The following is a 21,359-nucleotide window of genomic DNA, read 5'->3' as shown; positions in this document are numbered from 1 at the left end:
TCTTATTCAGATTAATGCTATAGATTAATTGCTTTTGAACTAATTTCATTGAATCCAATACACATTGCCGTTATTGTATCCATCCACATGGGGGTGTCTAGGCATGAACTCCCTGGAAAGTTGTAGTATGCTGCTTGACAAACCCAGGGAGCATCTTTTTGAGCAGAGCCTCCTCCTCCATGTAAAACTGTGTATCCATTTTGCAATAAATGCAAATGGTAAAATGTGTGACCAGAGTGTTTCTGACTGAAATGAATTTATTTCAAATCAGTGTCACAGAATTTTTGGAGGGGAGCGGGCAAAATGTTGCTACAGCAACATCCAGTCATCTTGACTCATGTAATGCAATTATCAATGACAGGTGTGAGTTATTCCCCCAGCAGGATAAGTAAAAGCCTTTGATATATCAGTCATCACAGAATCACTCTATCAGGATGATGATATTATCATGGATCAGACATTGTTTTATACTGTTTCATCAGTAACCCTATGATTCCCAGCTCTTTGTCAGATTATCAGTCTGTCTGAATGTGAGCCTAGCATGGGTAACTTTTTCAGAGTGTGAAAAACAGACGGTGTTAAACAGTCAAAAATGTTTGATAGTTTAAAAATGGATAATGATGACGTACCGAAGTCTAAGCTATCATTTCTCAGATTTGGCACTGACTTCAAACCTTTATTTCCCTCTTAGGATTCTGCTTCCTCTGACACTCTCCGAGTCTGATTAACAAAAGGATTGTGCAGCTTTTGTGCTCATTAAACTTGTGCAAAGGAGACAAAAAAGACACAAAACTCCAGCAAAGGGTTAAATGTGTCCCTAACAGTGCTGCAGTTAGGGTGTCCATCATGTTTGCAGGTATTTTGAACGCTCCTTTATGCAGTCATGTGGAAAAATGTCCTCCTTTGTATGTAAATCAAAAAGCATCTCATTCACAAAACTGGCGCTAAGGGTAAATTAGCGTCTGCTTTGAATACAAGGAAATCACACTGATTTATTTATGAGATGTCAAACGGGAACTTTCTGGTGATCAGGAAAACAATTCCATCTCTTTATGACTTAAATCAACTATCCGTAAATGTAGTCTGTAAATATTACTTTGACATTAGTATTATCATTTTAATCACAGAGAAAATCATGCCCAACTTTTGGAGCTGTTATCAGCCACATTCCACTCTCAGTGATTCAAGCTCCATCTGCGTTCACTCCCAGCTCCAGCTCAGTGAAAATCATTGTTGACGTTAAATTCATCAGTTTGGCTGCACAGCCATGAATGTTGCAACACTTCCCAGATTAAAAAACTCTGTATAATGAAAACACAGAGAGAATAGTTGGCTCTGATTGCAGCGAAGAGGCTCGAATGTGAATGAGTTTCATTTCTGTGTGAAAGTCTTTCAGCTTTCCGATGATTTCTGCAGTTAATGTGATGATGTCCCATGATGCATCTCTTTCTTCTGGAATGGAAGCAGGAAATGACAAATCCGTTAACTATTAAACATGAGCATTCAGATAGCGTAGTGTGTGAGAGTGTGAGCATGTGTGTGTGCACATGGATATGCGTGACCTGCATGCCACCACAGAGCATTGCATGCCATAGAGCCCCATTTCTTCATGCATTTTTAAACAGAGTCAAAGGCCTCTTTCATCCCACAAGGACCAAAAGGAAAAATCTGAATAATGTCGTCATGTGATATAAGCAGCTACACACAGAGCTGAGTGTGGTTTTAAAGGAGCAATGACAGAAATAATGACATATTAGATGTATGAAGCAGAACAGATGACAGTAAGATAGAAAAATCCTGTAATAATCGATGGGTTTAACAGCTTAAAATATGATCATCAAACTCTGAAGATGGCTTCATTAGACGTTACTGTACCTCCTGTACACATATGTGACACACATGACAAAAGACATGTCAGGGTGCAGCAGGGATGCACCAATTCTGAAAATTAGGGGTTTCACTGATGAATTTTTATTAATTATTTGGTGTTGTGAACATTTTCTCTCATGTTTGACAGTGAGCAAAGGATCAGAGTTCGTCTAACTGGCGACTTCTTCTGTCCTTTAGTAAAATCTCTCAAAACAAAAACATAATACGAAGAGTAGAGACGCACTACCAAGCTCCGCCCACTTCCACTGCCTACTTCTTGTTTTGAACTGAAGCTTCTTCTTTAAAAAGTTAAAACTAACCTTGCAAAGCTGATGGACCGATCCCATGTATTCCATCAGGGTGATCCATGTTTTTGGTCTGAGAACAAATGGACCAATCAGCATCATTTGAGGAGAATGAGGCAAGAGCTACGGGCGTGGTCTAGTTGCTGGTTCACAATTAGGATCAGTGGAGTGAGTAGCTTGGATCTAGCTGTAGAAGGTAGCAACAATTTTTTTTTTTTTTTAATCAAAACCAGACTACATCTATTTATTAAACGAAAGAGCAAAAAACAGCACTGAAAACTTTTTGCATTAGTTTGTTTCACAAGCTGGCTTTACTAATAAACCCAGCACAAAAAGTAAGGAAATTTGTGTTTGGTAGATTAATTTGTGTTGTAATACTGCTTTTAGGCAAGGAATCTTATACCGTTGGAAAGCCTGTTTACTTCCCTTTTCAATGCCGCCACATTTGTAAGAAACAGGGCTGGACAGTTCTAATCAAGAATTAGATTAAATTGCAGTATGGCCTGCCGCAATTTTCAAACAGCAGAAGTTGCAACATTTCTTTGACCTGAAATTTGTCTCAAAATACCAGTTTAAAACTTTTTTGGAGCAGAGATGTTATGCATGACATATCATGCAATAATTTAAATGCCGTTTTTTTAGAATAGTCTACAAAAAATCCTACCTTCTTAATTTTTGTTCTTTTTTCTTATTAAATATGAGAATGACAACAGCACATCAATGCAACGATTGCTATCCAATTTGCAATACGAGTCAAAATCATCAGAATTCAGTGTTTTTAAAGAATTGTCTAGCCTTTGTTTAGGAATTAAAGAAAGTGAAGGAGTAATCGCGTATCAAATTTCAATTGCAATATTGGGGGTGGGGGCAATTTAATTATTTTCCAAAATCACTCATGTCTAGTAAGGATCATGTATTTGTGGGATGAGCAGCAGAGCTGAGTATGTGGGTTGCACTCATGACCCATGTTCCAAATCTTCTCTACAGCTGATTCTGCCATTGACTCTTGTATGGTGTTTGGTGGATTGGATGATTGAAGTCTGGAGAAACATATTGGCGGTTTAACAATTGATTCATTTAACAAACAGGAGCCTGAGTAGTGTGTGGAAGAACCATACACAGCCACAACAGCCTGGCACCTCCTCCTCACCATGATGGTCACCAGCCTGGTCACACACTGCTGTGGAATGGTATCCCATTCTGCAACCAGCATTTGTCGCAAGTCGCTCTGAGCTAATCCCACAAGTGTTCAATGGCTTTGAGGTCAGGACTTCTGGCAGGACATTCCAGCCTCTCCTCTCCCAAATTCTTGAGCTAGTCTCCAATAAACCCCCTCTGTGGAGGAGAACGTTGCCAGCTCCAGGGGGTAATGAAATAATCATGGAACATTACAAGATGGAGATGTTTTAAAGTTAAATGCAAAGCCAGAGCTACACTCCAGATATGGCCGCTGTACTGTGTCACTCCGCCCAGGGGTTCACTCAAGAAATAGTTCCGAGTATTTGTTTCATGTGTCTTAATGTTACATAATTATACGTTATTATTTCATAGCGTGGTGAATGTGCAGGTCACAACTTGTCCATGAGAGTGTTTTGGAGTTGTTGGACTGTGTATCTGATGAGTTTGATGAGGGAAAGCAAAAATTCCGTCTGCTAAAATAGCGTTCGCGGTGCAGCTGGTATATCAGTCCCCCCAGATCTAGAAACAGCTTGCACCGACAACTTAAGGAAATGAACTTATTACTAAAACTATAGGAATTATGGTAATGGGCGAATTTGCCAAAATGTTGAAGTATCCCTTTAAATTCAGAAGTTTTGAGGTTAACATTTATTACTGCATATCATTCAGCCTCAAAAGTACCAAAAATTGGTACTGTTTTGTACCGATCCTTATCAATGTTGCACCATTTAGGTAATTAAACAGGCCTTCCAACAGTGTAAGATTACTTTTTACTACACTTTGTGTTAATTTTAGTTAGCAGTGATAGCAGCTCTCCAGAGCTACATCATATGTTTGGCCTGTGATGATAGATTAGCCTGGGATTTCTCCCTCATTATCTTAAATTCATCCATGAAACAAAAACATCTGTTTGTTATTTCTGTGGCATATTTACATACTGTTCATCAAGCTTGAACATTTTCTGTTGGGAGTTTTTGCTCTAATCTGTTTATAGCACTGGATTTGATGGTTTTTAGTTCTTGAATTTGGTCTGAAACTCTGAGTTTGGATCTGCATCTGAGACGTGACATTTACATGAACATTGCTGATCAGTGATTTGGACATCAGTGGAATGATAAAGCACCGTGGGACGATCACAGAAGAGATGAAGCTGCTGAGTGAATCACAGAGATGATAACATAAATAGGTTCAGTTCTGCCAACATGGAGGACGCAGGAGAAGAAAAGGCGTCTGTGTTTGTAGTGGACATCAAAAAATCTCTGAACAATGAGATCGGGCGTTAAAACGTGCTGCTGAGAGAAAATGAATGAAAGAGAAAACTGTGAATCTGCATGTTGGCTGATGAGGATCTGGAACAGAACTGGTCTTGGATCAATAAATTAAATTTGTGGAAGCTGAGATTCGTAAACGTGCGACAGCGAGCGTGCCGCAGACCGCTCTGCTGTTACATGAGCATCATCCCACAGCTTTAATCTGCGTCTCAGCAGGGACGCTCACCAACACGAGCCAACGCCGAGCATCAAACAAAACCTGCCGCCACAATCACAACAAAAAAATAGGAGAAATCAGACTGGTATCGATCAAACGGCGGTGAAAGAGCTCAGCGGTTGTGTTTTTCTTTATTTTTGAGACAGCATCTTGCAGCATCAATCATCTGATTCACACAGATCAAACTAAACTCTGAAAGAAACCACAGAGAGATGAAAAAGTCGCGATGAAGACTCTGACAGCAGGTGTATTTTTATAATCTTTGTTTGTGCTGCAGCTCTTCATGAAAACGTGTCTGCTTTAATCCACAGAGACGCTCACAGGGACATGTTTGAAAGCTTCAACAGTCACTAAATATTTAAAGAGTTTGTTTAAAAAAGCTTTTTGATATTATGGCTAATAATCAAACACACTAAGAAGAATGTTAGTGGAATTTTTACTTCCAGAACCAAAAGTTGGAGTTTTATTTTAGTTTTTTCCTTCTCCTGCACCAAAAATGATCTGCTTTTATGGCCTATAGCAAAAAGAAAGTTGTTAATCATGCTTTCATGGTCATTTATTACAAGATAAATTGTTATTTCATGGCTTTGTACAACCCCAATTCCAAAAAAAGTTGAGACACTGTGGATATGTTTTCTTCACAGTAGAACTTAAACAACAAATCAGATGTTGGAATTAACACTTCTTACCATTTTATGAAAAATATTAATTCATTTTGAATTTGATGATAGCACCACATCTCAAAAAAGTAGGGACAGGGTACCAAAAGGCTGGAAAAGTAAGTGGTACTTATAAAAACCAGCTGGAGGAGCATTTGGAAATCAATAAGGTTTATTGTCAAGACAACTGAGTACAAAAGGAGCTTTTTAGAGAGGCAGAGTCTCTCAGAAGTAAAGATGGGCAGGGGTTCACCAATCTGTGAAAACTAGGGGTGGGAGAAAAAAAATTGATACAGCATAGTATTGCGATATTTTGTCTGGTGACATATCATATCGTCTCGTTCACCAAGTATCAATTTTTTTCATATTAATTGCTAATATTAACTAAAGTCTATGATAATGGAAAAATAAAATCAATTATTTGGACAATTGTTTGTCCAGTGAGGTTGACAGAGGTGACTGTCATAGAGCAGGAGAGAGTTAGTACAACAAACGTTGCAGTACCAGGGGAAGGACATTAGGAATGCAAGCAGGGCAAGAATGAGATAGACACGACACATGAGGTTTGCAAAAAGTGCTACATGAAAATAAAATACTGTGGAAATACGACAAACATGAGAGCAAGACTAATGCTGAATCAACTAAACTGTTGAAAAAATGATACAGATCACAATATATCGCAATGTATGGTATCGCAATACTCGCTGTATTACAAAATGTAAAATCGCAATAATATCGGATCAGGACCCAAGTATCATGATATATCATGATATCATGTCATATCGTATTGTGGGGCAACTTGTGATTCCCACCCCTGGTGAAAACTATTATATTTTATTTTTATTATATTATACTGTACTTTTAGAAACTACAGATGCCGTGTCCTGTGGACTAAAATGGAGAGAACCATCCAGCTTGTTATCCCGGCACATTTCATAAGCCTGCATCTCTGATGGTATGGGGTTGCATCAGTGTCTATGGTGTGGGCAGCTTACACATCTGGAAAGGAACTATCAATGCTGGAACTATCAGCATATTATCCTTGATGTTAAAATTTCTGCTAGTAATTGTAACTAATATATTGCCCATAAAAAATCTGCCTATGTAAGCGGTCAATTTTGGCAACAGAAGGTGTTTTCTTTTTTCATTATCATACCTTACAATTAAAAGTGTTTTAAGGACTGAAATTTGTTCATTCTCAAACTTTAAATTGTCTTTTTAAAGGTCTGAAGTTTTGGTCTGATGTACATTTAATTGTCTATATCAGTATAGGCTAAAATATTTTTTAAATAGTACTGAATGTTGGCAAAAAAACAAATATGCATATCATGGATTTTCACTATTAGAAAATATTTGGAGCATCATAAAATGAAAATCTGGTAACAATTCTCAAGGAGTGTTGAGCAGCTAAGAAACAGATAAGAATGGGACAACATTCCTCTCCAAAAACTCCAGAAACTGGTCTGCTCACATCCCAGATGTTTATAGGCTGTTGTTAAAAAAGGAGGTCATGCTATAAAATGGTAGACATGGCCCTGTCTCAACTTTTTTGAGATGTGTTAATGCCATCAAATTCAAACTAAACTGATACTTTAATGAAATGGTAAAATGTCTCAGATATCTGAAATGTTGTTTATGTTCTATTGTGAATAAACTATAGCTTTGGGAGATTTTAAAATCATTCTGTTTGCATCTACATTTTCCACAGCGTCCCAACTTTTTTTGGAACAGTGGTTGTATTTCAAACCTATTTTTCAAAACTGTAAATCAAGTACACCAGAAGATGAGCCGAGTCCACAGAAAAGCTGCAGTGCTTCAGAAAGACGCTCAAGCCGTGATCAAACACACGTCTGTTCTTTTCTGACAGAACGTGTCAGTTTGGACGGAGCAGACCAGTGAACAGCAACCATCGTGTCAAACTTTTCCTCTTTATATGAGGCACCAGCCTTACCAGAGGCGCCTAACCAGCGCTCCAGTTTGACATTTTTGTGTTTTAAGAAGTTTATGACCTGTAGATGCTGCAGACCTTAAGATAGAAAAGCCTGAGTGGAAGATCAGAAATGCTGCAGAATGACTCAAGAAGGAGCTCGCTACTTGTCTTTAAATACATGCCCAGTCTGATTTGTGATGGAGCTGCATGGATGTGACAGAAATGATTAGTCAGTAAGGAAGTCAGACACAGGAAAGACGAGGAGTCCTTTTTACAGCATCCAGACCTCTTTTAAGAGTCTCCTTTGTTTACTATTTAAGAACTGAACTTGAATATTACCACACAGCCAGAAATCTGTTTATTTTCTGATGATTCATTGGCCTTTGCAGAGCAGAGATGACATGCACCCAAATCACAGAGGTCTGAGTCAAAGCGGAGAAAAGTACTTCTGAAACTTTGCCTCTGTATCTGCTGCGCCTGTTCCACCGACTGAGCTAAACCAACTCAGAGAAATATGACCAAATCAACAGGATTAAAGAGAGGTAATTCCATCTGGCAGGCAAAAACTTCCGCCTCTCTGTGGGGTTTGAAGCTGTGTGCAGGCTGTAGCACAAAGCCTCTGAGACGTGCCTCACAGAAACCACACAGTCAAAAAAAAAAAAAAAAAAAAAAAAAAGATGGAAGATGAGTTCGTTTTTCTGACTCTCGTACCGTGGAGGAGATTTAATCTCGTCAGTTTTAAAAACAGACTTTACCACTGGAGGAGACAACTGCACATATTCTCTAATATGCATACTGTTAAAAATACAGTTTTGTTTGTTCTACAGTTTGCCTTACAAATAAATGATTGGTCTCCCGTTTCTCCAATTGCATGGTTAAAACAAAACATTCACATTACCAGCAGCCACCTTTCTTAATTTACCTGATGTACTGTCTCAGATAAGGTGGTTCTCTCTTCCCCACACATTTACACCTCTCCTCTTTTGCAGCAGCAAATTCCACCCTTCTGTCTTTCCAGTATGTGCAAACACAACTCCAGCTTTAAAAAGTTTTATCCTTCATTCTGCTGCTCCATATTTGACACATCTTAGGAAATGCTACTGTAGACATCTCTCTTTTTGATTACCTCAGCTCATGTGTATGCATGGAAGAGAGAGGGTACAGATTGTCCTTGATAGTATATGGACATTTTATACAAAGAAACTGATGCATTGGTAGTTCAAAGAGGACCACCGGCCGTCTCTGCCAGGAATTAAGGGGCTGTAGATGCACTGATAACCAAAGAAAAACCCTGCTATCTCAACAGGTGAGATTTATGTGCTACAGTGGCACAGTTCTCTAGATCTACTATATCAGAGTCCACACGACTAGATAGTCGAGGTGGAGAACCGTACGTCACTTCAGCAATGCTCTGTGTAACTCACCTGGCCAACATCTTCTTCTGTAAGAATTCTTGTGGAAAGGTCAACACAGGTCTGGCAAGATTGATGATGCTGAGCCGGATCAGAGTCAGAGTGAGCTACACCAGTGGTTCCCGACCTTTTTTTCCTGTCGTGCATTATGTTTCTTATCATAATTTTCAAAAATAAATCTACATCTTATTTTGACAGCATCAAAACAGACAAGGTAAAAAAGAAAACAGAAAAGTGATTAAATTCATTGCTTTGGACAACCATCCCATCTCTGTGGTGAGAATTCGGGTTTTTGTCGTCTTCTCGAGCTTTTAGACCCACACTATGCCCTGTCGTTTTGATATGACAGTACTGACACTGCCTTACTGGAGCTGTACAACAAAGTGATAGCATACTAGAAAATTTAAAAAGCAACTTCACTGCTGTTAGCTTCACTACAGACATTTAGAGCTCTGATGTTGGCCCCATGTCACTGCTGAGTCTCACTGAACAGTTCTCCACCTTTGAGTTAAAGCGTGCAGTATTACATGCACGCCAGTTTCATAGGTCTCACACAGCAGAGCATGTAAAGCAGGCCATCGAGAATGTTCCTAAACAAGAAGCTTCACCTCATTTTGAAGTAATAGTGGTAAGGAAATAAAAGTGAGGGAGGAAAAAGTGATGTAGCAGCTCCAGTTGCACTGTAATAACAAGAGTGCCTTGTATTTGATATTTGGGTTTTATTGCAGTGTTAGTGTTTTGTTTATGTCTCAGAGTAAGCTGCTACATTTGAATAGGAATTGTTTTGAATCTGTATGATTCATGTTTTTGATCATATTCAAGTTAAACTGTTTTGACTTCAGTTTTTGTTTTGACCAATACGGTCAAGCTAATATGTAACTTTATTTATTTATTTATTTGTAAAGGTTTATTTTGGCCATTTTTGTGCCTTTATTTGATAGAGGAGGACAGTGGATAGAGTCGGAAACAGGGACAAGAGCGGGGGAGAGACATGCTGTAAAGGGCCTCAGGCCAGATTCGAACCCGGGCTGTCTGCGTACATGGGGCGCACCTTAACCACTCGGCCACCTGGGCCCCGACTTTATTTATTTTTTAAAAGATTATTAAAGTAAAACAGAGCTAGTACACCATTTTGAGAAGAAATGTGATTTTGTTTGTTTACAATAATGTTGGCTGTACTAAGTTAAATGGAAAACGTTTGAGACATCTAGTAGTTATTCTGTTTACTTCAGTTGTTTTTGTAAACAAAACACCTGAAACTCTGGGACTCGATATTGGCAGATTTTCAATATTTAAAAAATCGGATCGGGGTCGGAGGCCAAAGGTGCTCATCGGGACAACCCTAAAAATTAGTCAGGATCTCAAGAAAAGAGACAGAATTCTCAATTTATCAGGGTAAAATTAAAAAAACATTGATGGATGTCCTCTTAGAGCTTCCATACATTTTTTTCTCTGCTATAGTGACTGAAAAATAGGAGATAAAAACTGAACACAAAATGCAGAGTGATCCGAGTAAACACACAGTGTTATTTTGTTAGAAAATGTTTGTGGTTTCCTGCATCCTTTCTCAGAATGGATCGTCCTTTTGCCTGATTACTGCACCAAAAGCAGAAAAGACAGCTGCAGATGCCTTTTGAGGGAAGGAGGAGGGTAATTCTCGGCCCCATGTGTCCAAAGAGAACCATCAGAGAAGAAGAGGAGTTCATTATTAAAACATGAAGACAGAAACATGCCTGAGCTCATGTTCATGCTGACTTCCAGAGTCCTGCTTCATGAAGGATCCAGGCTCTGCAGCCTGTTGAAATTCACATCACGTTCCACTGCACATCTCCCAATTCCTGCCAGAATCCACAGCAGCCATGTTTCTGCCCTCTCCATCACACCGAGGAAGTCGCAGACAAAAAGAACCACCCAGATTTAGTAAGCGCAGCGGATCAGTGCGTCTGCTCTTCATTCACTTGTCCTTGTGCTGCTGTGAGTAAACACAGATTGCTGAAGTTGCGGTTAATGAGGTCCTGTGGTGACGAACTCGGCTCAGAAAATCCTCCGGTGTTAGAAGGAGAGGATAAACACTGGCTGCTGATAACGCTTCATTAACTGACAGAGTGTTATAAATAAACTGTTAATGGTGATTTTTTTTATTGAACTTCTCACCCAGATTAAAGAAAACTAAAAAATGAGGAGCTCTAGAGGAGTGAGCATCCGGCTGCTCTCTGAAATCTCTTTATTGTCTTTATAAGGAGACAGAATGAGCTTTTAGAGATGAGTCACTGCTGCTAAATGGCAGCCACACATCTGGAATCAGGAAATCTAGGATAGTATGGGGGCTGCCGCTAGTAAAGGACTGTGGGATATTTTTCCTCAGAAGGGTAGAGTAGACTAATCAGTTAATCGATGAAGCGTAGTGATTGGTGTTCAAGGACGATTAAAGAGCTTTGTTACACTTCATGACGCCCTTTATTTTTGTTGTTGTTGCATTCATGAGATTCTCCAGGATTTCTCAGACATTTTTTTGTGATTGTTGCGGCCTAAACTGTCCGGTCTTGCAGCTCAGAGTGTGAATATTTCTGGAAGTGAGGATTCAATTCAGAATGAATATCAGATTCAAACTGATTCCTGATTTAGAGCACATATAGTTTTTAGAGAGAGCTGCTTATTCCAGGATCCACTCCAGTCAGCTGTTCAGTAAAAAGCGACAGAGGATTACTTGACATTAAAAAAAATTGATCAGACATGTTAATCGGGGGTGCAGATGGCCCCAACCCAGGCCTGTGGCTCCTGTCCTGCATGTCTCTTTTCCACTCTCTCGTCCCTGATCTGACTCTGTCCACTGTCTTCCTTTGTCAATAAAGTTATAAAAAGACCCAAAATATGTCTTTTAAAAATGTGTGTATGAAAACGCAGCTTCTGTATTTGTAGTGATTTTAATCAGCTGACTGCAGTAATGTAAATTCAAGGGCTGTCAAACTATCTAAATTGGAGTTAATCCCAGTATTTCTATAGTTAATCCTGATTAATCTCCCCTTCTGTTGCATTTTGAAAATCAACTGTTTTGCTTTTAATACCGTTTTTGTTTTATTTTGTATTTTTCTGATGTCTCAAACTATGGGTAACAGACTTCCTGCTTTTATTGTGAAAGAAAATAAAAATCCTTGGGGTAGATCAAAAATTTTTAACATGCATTAAACCACGGAAAAAAGTAACTTGTTGTGGACTGAACGGAAAATAATGCAACAGTAAAAAGGTGAACGATTGTCACTGCCACTAAGGTGCAGATGAGTTCTGACTGATTGTGAGTTTTTAAAGTGAAATGAGACTTAAAGGAGCAGTGGTGGATTTATTTTACATCACTGCAACTTGAAATAAGACGCTGGCGTGGCTTAACTAAAGACTTTTCTTACACAAGTAAGAAAAGGAAAATAATGCATGGGATAAGAAAGAAAATAGTAACTTATTATGGACCTTGGATGCACTGCAGTAGCTTAACCAGTTTGAAAGGACAACAGATGATGCAGTTAATGCAGTCTAAAAAATAATGCACAAACTATCGATCTTAGTTAGACTGTGGTTAATGCTGAGAGCCCTTTTATATTCACAGAGGAAATCTGCGACAAAAATAACATATTTAATGCTTGTAGTTTGCAGAAAACTCCGTTTGAAAGCTAAGTGAGCTTCCATGTGTTTGCACTGAGGAGTCCTCCGTCTAGTCTCTGTGTCATAAAGCCCAGATCAGTGTCGCAGTGCTGGTTGACCTTCCGGATCTTTGTCCCATCTCCACACAGGATCTCTGGAGCTCAGTCAGAGTGACCATTGGGTTCTTGGTCACCTCTCTTACCAAGGACCCTCTCCTCCGATTGTCTGAGGACCAGGTCTTTGAAGAGCCCTGGTCATGCCAACCTTCTTCCATTTGAGAATCCTGGAGGCCGCTGTGCTCTGGGGAACCTTCAGTGCAGCAGAATGCTTTTTTTTGTAGCTTTCTCCAGATCTGTGCCTGCCAACAATCTTGTCTCTGAGCTCTGCAGGCAGTTCCTTTGACATCATGGCTTGGTTTTTGCTCTGATATCATTGTCAGGTGTGAGGCTTTTGATTTCATTTTCCCCAGCTGGACTCCAGTCGAGGTGCAGAAAGATCTCGGCAAAGATTGGGGCAAATGGGAGGAACCTGAGATGAATGTTGTGTTGTTGCAAAGGGTCTGAATACTTATATCAGTGTGATTAGCAAACATCTCTAAAATTCTGTGTTACTTTGTCGCTATGGGGTACTGGGTGTAGATTAACAAGAATAAAAATGAATTTTAACGATTGCAGCATGAGGCTGCAGCATTACAAAACTGAAGAAGGTGAATGCGGAGTAGCTTATGGTGTAATACTACACCTAACAATGCATGCATTATAAATTAATACATCACTTTAACATCTCTCTAGTTGTTGGAGTCCCTATCCCGTGTACACGGAGGCTCTACAGTATATTTCCTCGTGACGCAGCAGATCCAAACAGCCGTGGTCTGATCAGGTGATGTTGTGTTCACATGCAGGTTTTTGGCTCTGGTGGAGGAGCAGATTGTGTGTTCAGCGGGTTGTTGGGAGGGTTCAGGTCAGCTTGGGCTGCCATCCGCTCATTAGACAGAAAAATCACAGAGGAGAGGTTCCCAAACCGAGGGAATAGAGATATCGACAGCAAGAGAATCACACAGAAATTACATTTCCATATCTTAGTTGCGATTATTTCACATTAGGCACGATTGTTTCTTGCCTTCCTCGGGTATGACCCCCCCCCCAACCACTCCGGTCAGATCTTTTTCAATCCTTAAAATTAAAGGAATGAAACCCAAATGTACTGTTTTTTTATTGCAACTAGTTTGAAATCTAGAGCTGTTTAAGAGGGGTCTATTTAAAGAATCACAAACTTAAAAGTGCTGAATAAAACACACAGTGGTAACTTGTGTACAGCAGCAAGACTCCCTCTAGCTGTTTTGATCCACCCGGGATCTTTGTGATTATTTTATCCCGCTCATGCCTGCACCTGAACACACCTTGTTTGTTCGACCATGCCGTCTTTTACTTCTCAAGGGCTCTCCAAACAGAATAAAGGAAGTAATGAACAAAGACAGATAATATGTCGGGGTGGATCATTTGTGTCAGAGATTCTCCAAACAAACAAAGCGCTAAAGAAGAGCCGCTGCAGTCTCCTCCTGCTAACAGAACTAGGTCATGTTGCAAAAACTTCTGTTTATAGAAACGTGTAAAATCTTCATGTTTTATAACTTCAGTGGATCTCCTGCCTCTCACTGTGTAGGAGCACAGCTATGCTGCAAACTTATCAAACTTTGGAAAGGTTTAAGACACGAGTTTTTCAGGGTTTGGCTGTGGGCAGTTCTGACAAAAATGAAATCAGTTAAGTTGAAAAAAATCACAAAAATGCTGACAATACAAGTAAAAGTTCCCCACGGTGGGAGAAAATGAGCTTTTTTTTTAGTCCTTGGGATGCATGCTTGTCTCTTTCTTTACATTTTATAGTAATTGTAAAGGTTCTTAAATCTCCAGGGTGCTTTTCATAGAAAGTAAGGTGATTATTGCCTTAAATGATGAGCTCAGTAGTGAACAAAAACCAAAAAAATATGAACAAAAGAAACAACAGCAGCTGAAGAAAATAGAAAAACAAATAATAAACCAAAGGGAAGATAAAAACATGCACATATTTCCATACCAAACATGTACATACCCACAAAAATATCCACAGTGACAAACCTACTCCTAAGGGTGCTGTCTTAGCATAAAAATGTTGTTTATTCATGTTTTTAAATGTTTTCTGTGGCTTAAAACCTAAAAGAAGGTAATTGTATATCAAAATATATTGCTTTGATATTAAGACGCAGCCCGGGGAGGAGGGTTAGTGTTTGTTCACCTCAGAATTTAATCTCTGCTTTATGCAGATGATGTGATTCTGTTAGTGTCTTCAGCCCGGGATGTCCAGCTGGCACTGGAGCCGTTTGTAGCTGAGTGTAAAGCAGACAGTCCCTCCAACTCTGAGGCCATGGTTTTCTGCCGGAAAACAGTGGAATGCTCCCTTTGGGTGGGGAGTGAGTCTTTGCCCCAAGTGAGGGGGTTCAAGTTTCTCAGGGTCCTGTTTGCGAGTGAGGTTAGAATGGACTTTGAGATTGGCAGGCAGATTGGTGCAGCATTGGCAGTTTTGTAGACGGTCGCACTGCTTTGTTAAAAAGGAGCTGAGCCAGAAGGGAAAGCTCTTAATTTAGAGGTTATCTTTGTTCCAACCCTCATCTATGGTTATGAGCTTTGGGTAATGACCGAAAGATGAGATCTTTGGCCCAAGCAGTCGAAATGAGATTCCTCAGGAGGGTGGCTAGCTCAGCCTCAGAGATAGGGTGAAGTAGATCCGCTGCTCCTTCGTCTTGAAAGGAGCCAGTTGAGGTGGTTCAGGTAACTGATCAGGATGATCGCCTCCCTGTCAAGGTCTTCTGGGCACATCCAACTGGAAGGAGACCCCGGGTTAGACCCAGGAATTGCTGGACTTGCTGGAATGCCTTGGGATCCCCCAGGAAGAGCATGAAAGGTTGCTGGGAAAAGAGATGTCCGAGCTGACTTGCTTAGCCTGCTGCCACTGCAACCCAGCCCCGGAGTGGAAGACGATAGATGACGATAGATGAATAATTATTATCTGACACATTTGGAAGGCATGCTAACGAACAATGCATTAGAATCCAACTGAAGGATGAAGATCAATTTTTAGTACATCTCAGATTTTTCTTTAGTAGAGTTACAAGATTAAGGAAGACAGCAAACAAGTTGGTGTTAACCTAATAATCTCTCCGAATTTGCCTGGGAATGCAATATCTGTTGATGTGTGGTGCTGCTTTGGTTTTCATTGGTGGAGCAGGTGCCCTGTGTGCAGAAAACAGTCCTCAACGTGTCAGTGGCGGGTGTGAGTCCTTGGTTTGGTCTTTTGATACATACTTTGACCTGTTTCTAACATCTATACCCCTTCCTCTCATTTTTGGATGTCCCCTTGCTCTTTGTAATGACCCCTGTATCACTGCCCCAGGCTTTAAAAGCTGGCTTCCTGTCCATGTTGGTCTCTCTTACTCAGCCCGACCCACATCTGCCCCAGCCTTTGTGTATTAGCTCTGTTGTTCGTTTAATAACCTCCTTATTTTTGTAATAAATCTCTAATTTGAATGTTGCCCATCACTACTCTGCTTGTTTTCTCACTTCCTCTGAGCCAGGTTGTGACATATGGGGGCTTGTCCAGGATTTGAATCCAGGACCCCAAGCAGAAATCATATCCCCAGAAACAGAGGTACAAGGGGTGGTGGGAAAATCTTCCCCCAAGTCTCTTTAACTTCTTGATACAACATCAGTAGTTGGTGATTGCATTTATGTAAAGACATGCAGCAACCATATTGGACATTTTACTTTGAGCTTTTCAATGCTGGTTTAAAATCAAAAGGACCATAATGCATTGAAACAACATATATTATGGTATTAAATTGTTGTTGTAATTTTCTGATCTTACTTGGACTACTAACTTCACCCTACCCCTCCAATCGAAGAATCAGGGCACCCTCCCCCTAAATGTGAAATGTAGGGTAAGGGCTAAGTCGTGGGGGTGTGTTGGGACTAAGGCTTAGATACTCTTCCCCATTCTCTATCTCTCCTCAGATTTACAATCAATGAAGACAAAAAGCCCAAAAATAATCCTTAAAACTAACCCTAACAAAAAATCCTGCAGTTGTTAGACCAGATTTTGGTATTGTGGTCTGAGTAGTGTTGTTGCTTGAGTTTCAGTCGGCATTTGCTCAACAGTCTGTGTGGAAGGATCAAGAAGGGAAGACGACTGTGCAGTGATTCAATTCTGGAGCCATTAATAGTCATTTTATGATACTATAGCTGTGATTACTTCCTATTTAGAGACACTTGAATGCAACAGCAGCCGACAGTCCAGTGCAAGACGTCATGTCTCCGCTCAGCTCTTCAGCTTTTAGATCCCTAATGAACAGTAAACAAAGGAAACATAAGAAAAAAGATTTCATGATCGGAAGTCCTTTAATATCAACATTAAAAGCCTCTAAAACATTTTGCCATTATTTCAAGAATCTTCATAGTCATCAGAGGATAGTTGATGGGTTCTTTGATTGATTTTGCAAAAATGCCTGTTATAAGAGCTGGACATAGATCAGAGAGTGATGCAAACATTTTATGACAGCTCAGGCTACAACTGCCTGCGATTATGAAAAGTAAATTTGAAATAAGTATTGGGAATTTTGAGGCTTTAGACGAATGCTAGCATTTTTGAAGTCTGCCTTGTAAGTCATTTCAATTGTTTATGTCATCTAAAGTTTCACTTGCAATTGTGGCATGGATCCAGATTTGTCTTCAGATGAGGCTGAAAACCTCCCTGAACATGTATGGGCTCTCTCTGGATTAGGGGTGTTATCTTTTGTTTTTTTGTTTTTTTGTTTTTTTTTGTTGCCACACCAGTGCTTGTTGGTATTGTAAATGATTCAGGGAAATGTCTTAAAAAGAAGCCGATAAGACTTAGAATAAGAACAGGAAGTGGATCTAACTTCTTTATGTGAGAGGCTCAGGCAATATTCATATACTGGCATTGACTCAGAGACAAACAGTAGAGTAAATGTGTGTCAGTGTGACTGTACCCTCAATAAGAAGAATGCATTCATGTTCTGCTGAAATAAAGTGGGTAGACATAAATAACATTAATCCCATAATGTCTTTCATGCCCTTTATTTGGAGTGGTAGGAGGTTGTGTTGGGCTGGTAGGTTACTGAAATGAAGTGTTGAAATCTGAGTAGTATTTCAGTATGGTAGGTATCAGATGTGTTTGTACTGGATTTCTATATTCATCCCTTCTCTTGATGCTCTGGCTTTTAACAGCAGAGTAAAGACATACATGTCAGATTTATTGGTGAATCTAAAATTGTCTGTTGATGTAGATGTGAATATGTTTGACAGTCCTGATATTTTGTAGCCTTGCAAAGCAGATGGATTTGCCAGACTCCAACTCTGTCATCAGGTAAATCCGTCTTGAAAAGCTCCAGTCCACACAGTTTGTGCCGTACTGAACTGAGCTCTGCTGAGCCAATCAGCGTGATTTGAGGAGAATGAGATGGTAGCTATAGGTGGGGTTTAGTTACACTGGCCATTTGCAATGGCTGCCTCCAGTGCAGTGATTAGCTGGAATGTAGCTACAACGTAGCTGCTGTTTTGTCAGAAATGGACCTTACGTCTGTATGAAACAAAGCGTAAAACAACACTAAAAAGATGTTTTCACTCTTCTGCTGACCTGCTTTGGCATGAGTTTGTGAGAGTAACGGGGTGGTTAGTTGTTCTGTGAGTGGTTGTATACAATGGCCGCTAATGGAGTGATGAGCTTGGACTTAGCCACAACGGCAGGACATTTCTTTATTAAAACAACAACACAAACAACACTGAAAGATTGACATAATGAAAATTGTATTTTTTGCTCATCTCCTGGTTTTGGCAGGAGTTTGGCATCGTTATGGGTGGGGTCCTTTGTCGGCGTATCCAGTAGCTGTCGCTGCAGTAGCTATTAGCTCAGATGTAGCTGTAGGAAAGCGGCACTTTAATCAGAACTGGACCATATTTCTTTTTACAACAAATACTAATAATCACACTGAAAGCTTGTCTTGGCAGAGAAGATGTTTTTTAACATCTCGGGACTGGCCTTTGCATGAGTTTTCTTCACCCAGGAGCTCCACTGTATGGCCAACCAGTTGCCAGTCAGCTCATTATTCTGATTGGCCCGTCATAAATGTGACAGAACATTCCTCAAATCTAGTTCAGTCAATCTGGTGTGTCAGGTGAGATATTTTGGGCCTGTTATCAACTGGTGACCAATCCACGGCAAACCGTCTCCTTGCAATGGCAGCTGGGGTAGGCTCCAGCCCTCTACAACCCTGAATGGGATAAGTGACATATGTGATGGATAGATGTAGATAGAGTGAATGTAACTGACACACTTCACAGTTATAAAATAAAGAAATCTGAAGTGTTAGATCTCATGAGGTTTTTAGTGAAACCGGTTTTTAAACAGGGCTTATAAAGGTCATGACTGTGTCTGTCAATCCATATTTGGCATGAGCATCCATTAAAACTTGTAACACATGGGAAACAAAGTTACATCATGTACTTTTGCAGCACGCTGCTGCAGCTGCACGGTGATGATGTTATGATTTTATCATTTTCTGGGGACTGGAGATAAAAGAATCGACTTTGTCTCAGGGGCAGAGATGATTCCTGGTTCATAAGCAGAGCAGCGACTGTAAAAATGGCTTCAAAGGAAGATTTTTAGATCAAAACCTTTAAAGTTTCAACACTTGCAGTCATTAATGAATGCAACCATTGTCTTTTGATATATTGTCTTCTGTAGGAATTAAGTCTTTCTAGAGGTCTGTAACATGAGGAGGTTGGGGCCTGGCAGTTTGATTGTGAAATTCCATTGTCATAAACAGGAGATATTGTTGCAACTCTGTCCTCTGAGCTATTATTCACTCTTAAAACTCGGCTGTGTCGTCATGTCTGCCTTTTTCTTTTGTCCTGCCCCATAGACACCCCGAAGAAGAGCACTATTTTTTATTTTACTTAATAGCTCTCCATTTGCTCTCCAAAGTTTTGTTGTTAAGTGAATGACTACTCCTGTTTTGTAGAACACCTGTCATTTCCTTTTAACAGATGGTTTAATGTATGAATTTGAATGTTAACGTCTTGTTTCTGTGTCTGCAGGTTTGTCTGGAAACCCCGTCGATTTGGAGAAACGTCGCACAGCATTTGGACAGAACTTCATCCCCCCAAAGAAGGCGAAGACGTTCCTGCAGCTGGTGTGGGAGGCTCTGCAGGATGTCACACTTATCATCTTGGAAATTGCTGCCATCATCTCACTGGGCCTGTCTTTCTACCATCCACCAGGGGGTGACAGTGAAGGTCTGTACTGTCAGTCTGATATCAAGTGTTGTACTTCCAAAAATGTTGTGCACACAGGGCTGAAGATACAAATAAGAAAACAGAGCTTTGATGGTGTCAAATCACAAAAAAAAGATCATCTTAAGATGGGCTTTAAAATAAGAAAGAAAAAGCAATAAAAGTGCATTAAACTTGACATGTTTCTGTTATTCCACAGCATGCGGTCAGGCTGCAGGAGGGGTAGAGGATGAAGGAGAGTCCCAAGCCGGCTGGATAGAGGGTGCTGCCATCTTGTTCTCTGTAATCATTGTGGTTTTGGTGACAGCGTTTAACGATTGGTCCAAAGAAAAGCAGTTCCGAGGCCTTCAGAGTCGCATCGAGCAAGAACAAAAATTCACCGTCATCCGTAAAGGCCAGGTCATCCAGATCCCTGTGGCTGAGATTGTAGTGGGAGACATCGCTCAAATCAAATACGGTACGAGAAAAAAACATTAAAAAGACACAAACGGGGCAGAATTGCCCTTTACTCAGAACAGTGTAGGGCTGTCAATGTTTATGTACAGTCCTATTTGAATTTCATTTATTATTTTTTACAGATTTTGAATTATATTCGAACATTTATGCACATTTTTTATTGAAATGCATGTAAAACATTGTTTTAATCACCATGTAGTTACACATTTGTCCATTAGAGGACCCTCTAATATTACATCACAGATTGCAATGAAGAAATAATGAGCTAAAAGCAAAAGTAGTTAATGTTAATTTAATGTACTTCTTAGTGCAAACACAGCCACCTGCACGATTTCGAGGCCTTTAACGGGTATTTTTGGTTATGATAGTTAACTTTTAAATGAACAAACAGGTTAGAAATTAAATGTCAAACACAAATAAATTAAATTGCGCAGCTTACAGCGGTGATGACATCATGTTTATAATAGGACTGTTAACATTAACGTGTTAACGCTTGTGATTGATCTTGAAACCTTAATGTGTTAAAAAAAAATGATAACGCAATTTAATCATTTGACTAAGTTTGACCACAGCTTGCTCCCGTAGTCCTCCAGCACTGATGTTTACGTGCCTGAGGGTGAAGAGGTGAGAGGGTCAGACACAGCAAGCAGTGACGAGTGAGGAGACAGACCCAGGTCTGCTTAATGCCAACTTTCTTTTAAAAAAGCTGGCGAATGTTAAGATAAAATCCAAATTGTGTGTAAATGCTGCAGTGATGAACTGTCTTTACATCGAAGCGCAATTAGCCTTCAGTACCACCTTAAGGCAAAGCACATGTTTGTTAGCAAAGACGCTAACAACAACATGGGATCAAGCCATGGTCATACCACTCTGTTCAGCTGCTTCAGGACATTTCCTTCAGCTGCTCAGATAAATGCAGAAAAGTGCTCCTAAACTTTTAGACAGTCCTGTTTGTTAATAATTTTAATCCAGTGTAAAAATCCTGGGTGGAATTGGCAAAATTGAAGTTAAACAGCGAATTTAACAAGCTGAAGATGTATAATATGACGCGTTCCTCAGTAAAAACAACGACTGTATTTTATATGTTA

General features: G+C 39.9%; 1 protein-coding gene across 9 annotated transcripts in view; it reads left to right on the top strand.

Moving 5' to 3' along the window:
* The window catches only part of LOC121505643 (plasma membrane calcium-transporting ATPase 1-like), a 205,307-nt gene that overhangs the window by 100,247 nt on the left and 83,701 nt on the right, over positions 1 to 21,359 (top strand). For all 9 annotated transcript variants that reach the window (XM_041781184.1, XM_041781167.1, XM_041781175.1 and 6 more), the window contains 2 exons: positions 19,621 to 19,818; positions 20,015 to 20,272. In XM_041781184.1, the coding sequence (XP_041637118.1) occupies positions 19,621 to 19,818; positions 20,015 to 20,272 (456 nt within the window). The remainder of the gene's footprint in view (positions 1 to 19,620; positions 19,819 to 20,014; positions 20,273 to 21,359) is intronic.

This window comes from Cheilinus undulatus, linkage group 3 (genome assembly GCF_018320785.1).
Source record: "Cheilinus undulatus linkage group 3, ASM1832078v1, whole genome shotgun sequence".
NCBI classification, from domain to species: Eukaryota; Metazoa; Chordata; class Actinopteri; order Labriformes; family Labridae; genus Cheilinus; species Cheilinus undulatus.
This window is presented reverse-complemented; position numbering and strand designations above follow the sequence as displayed.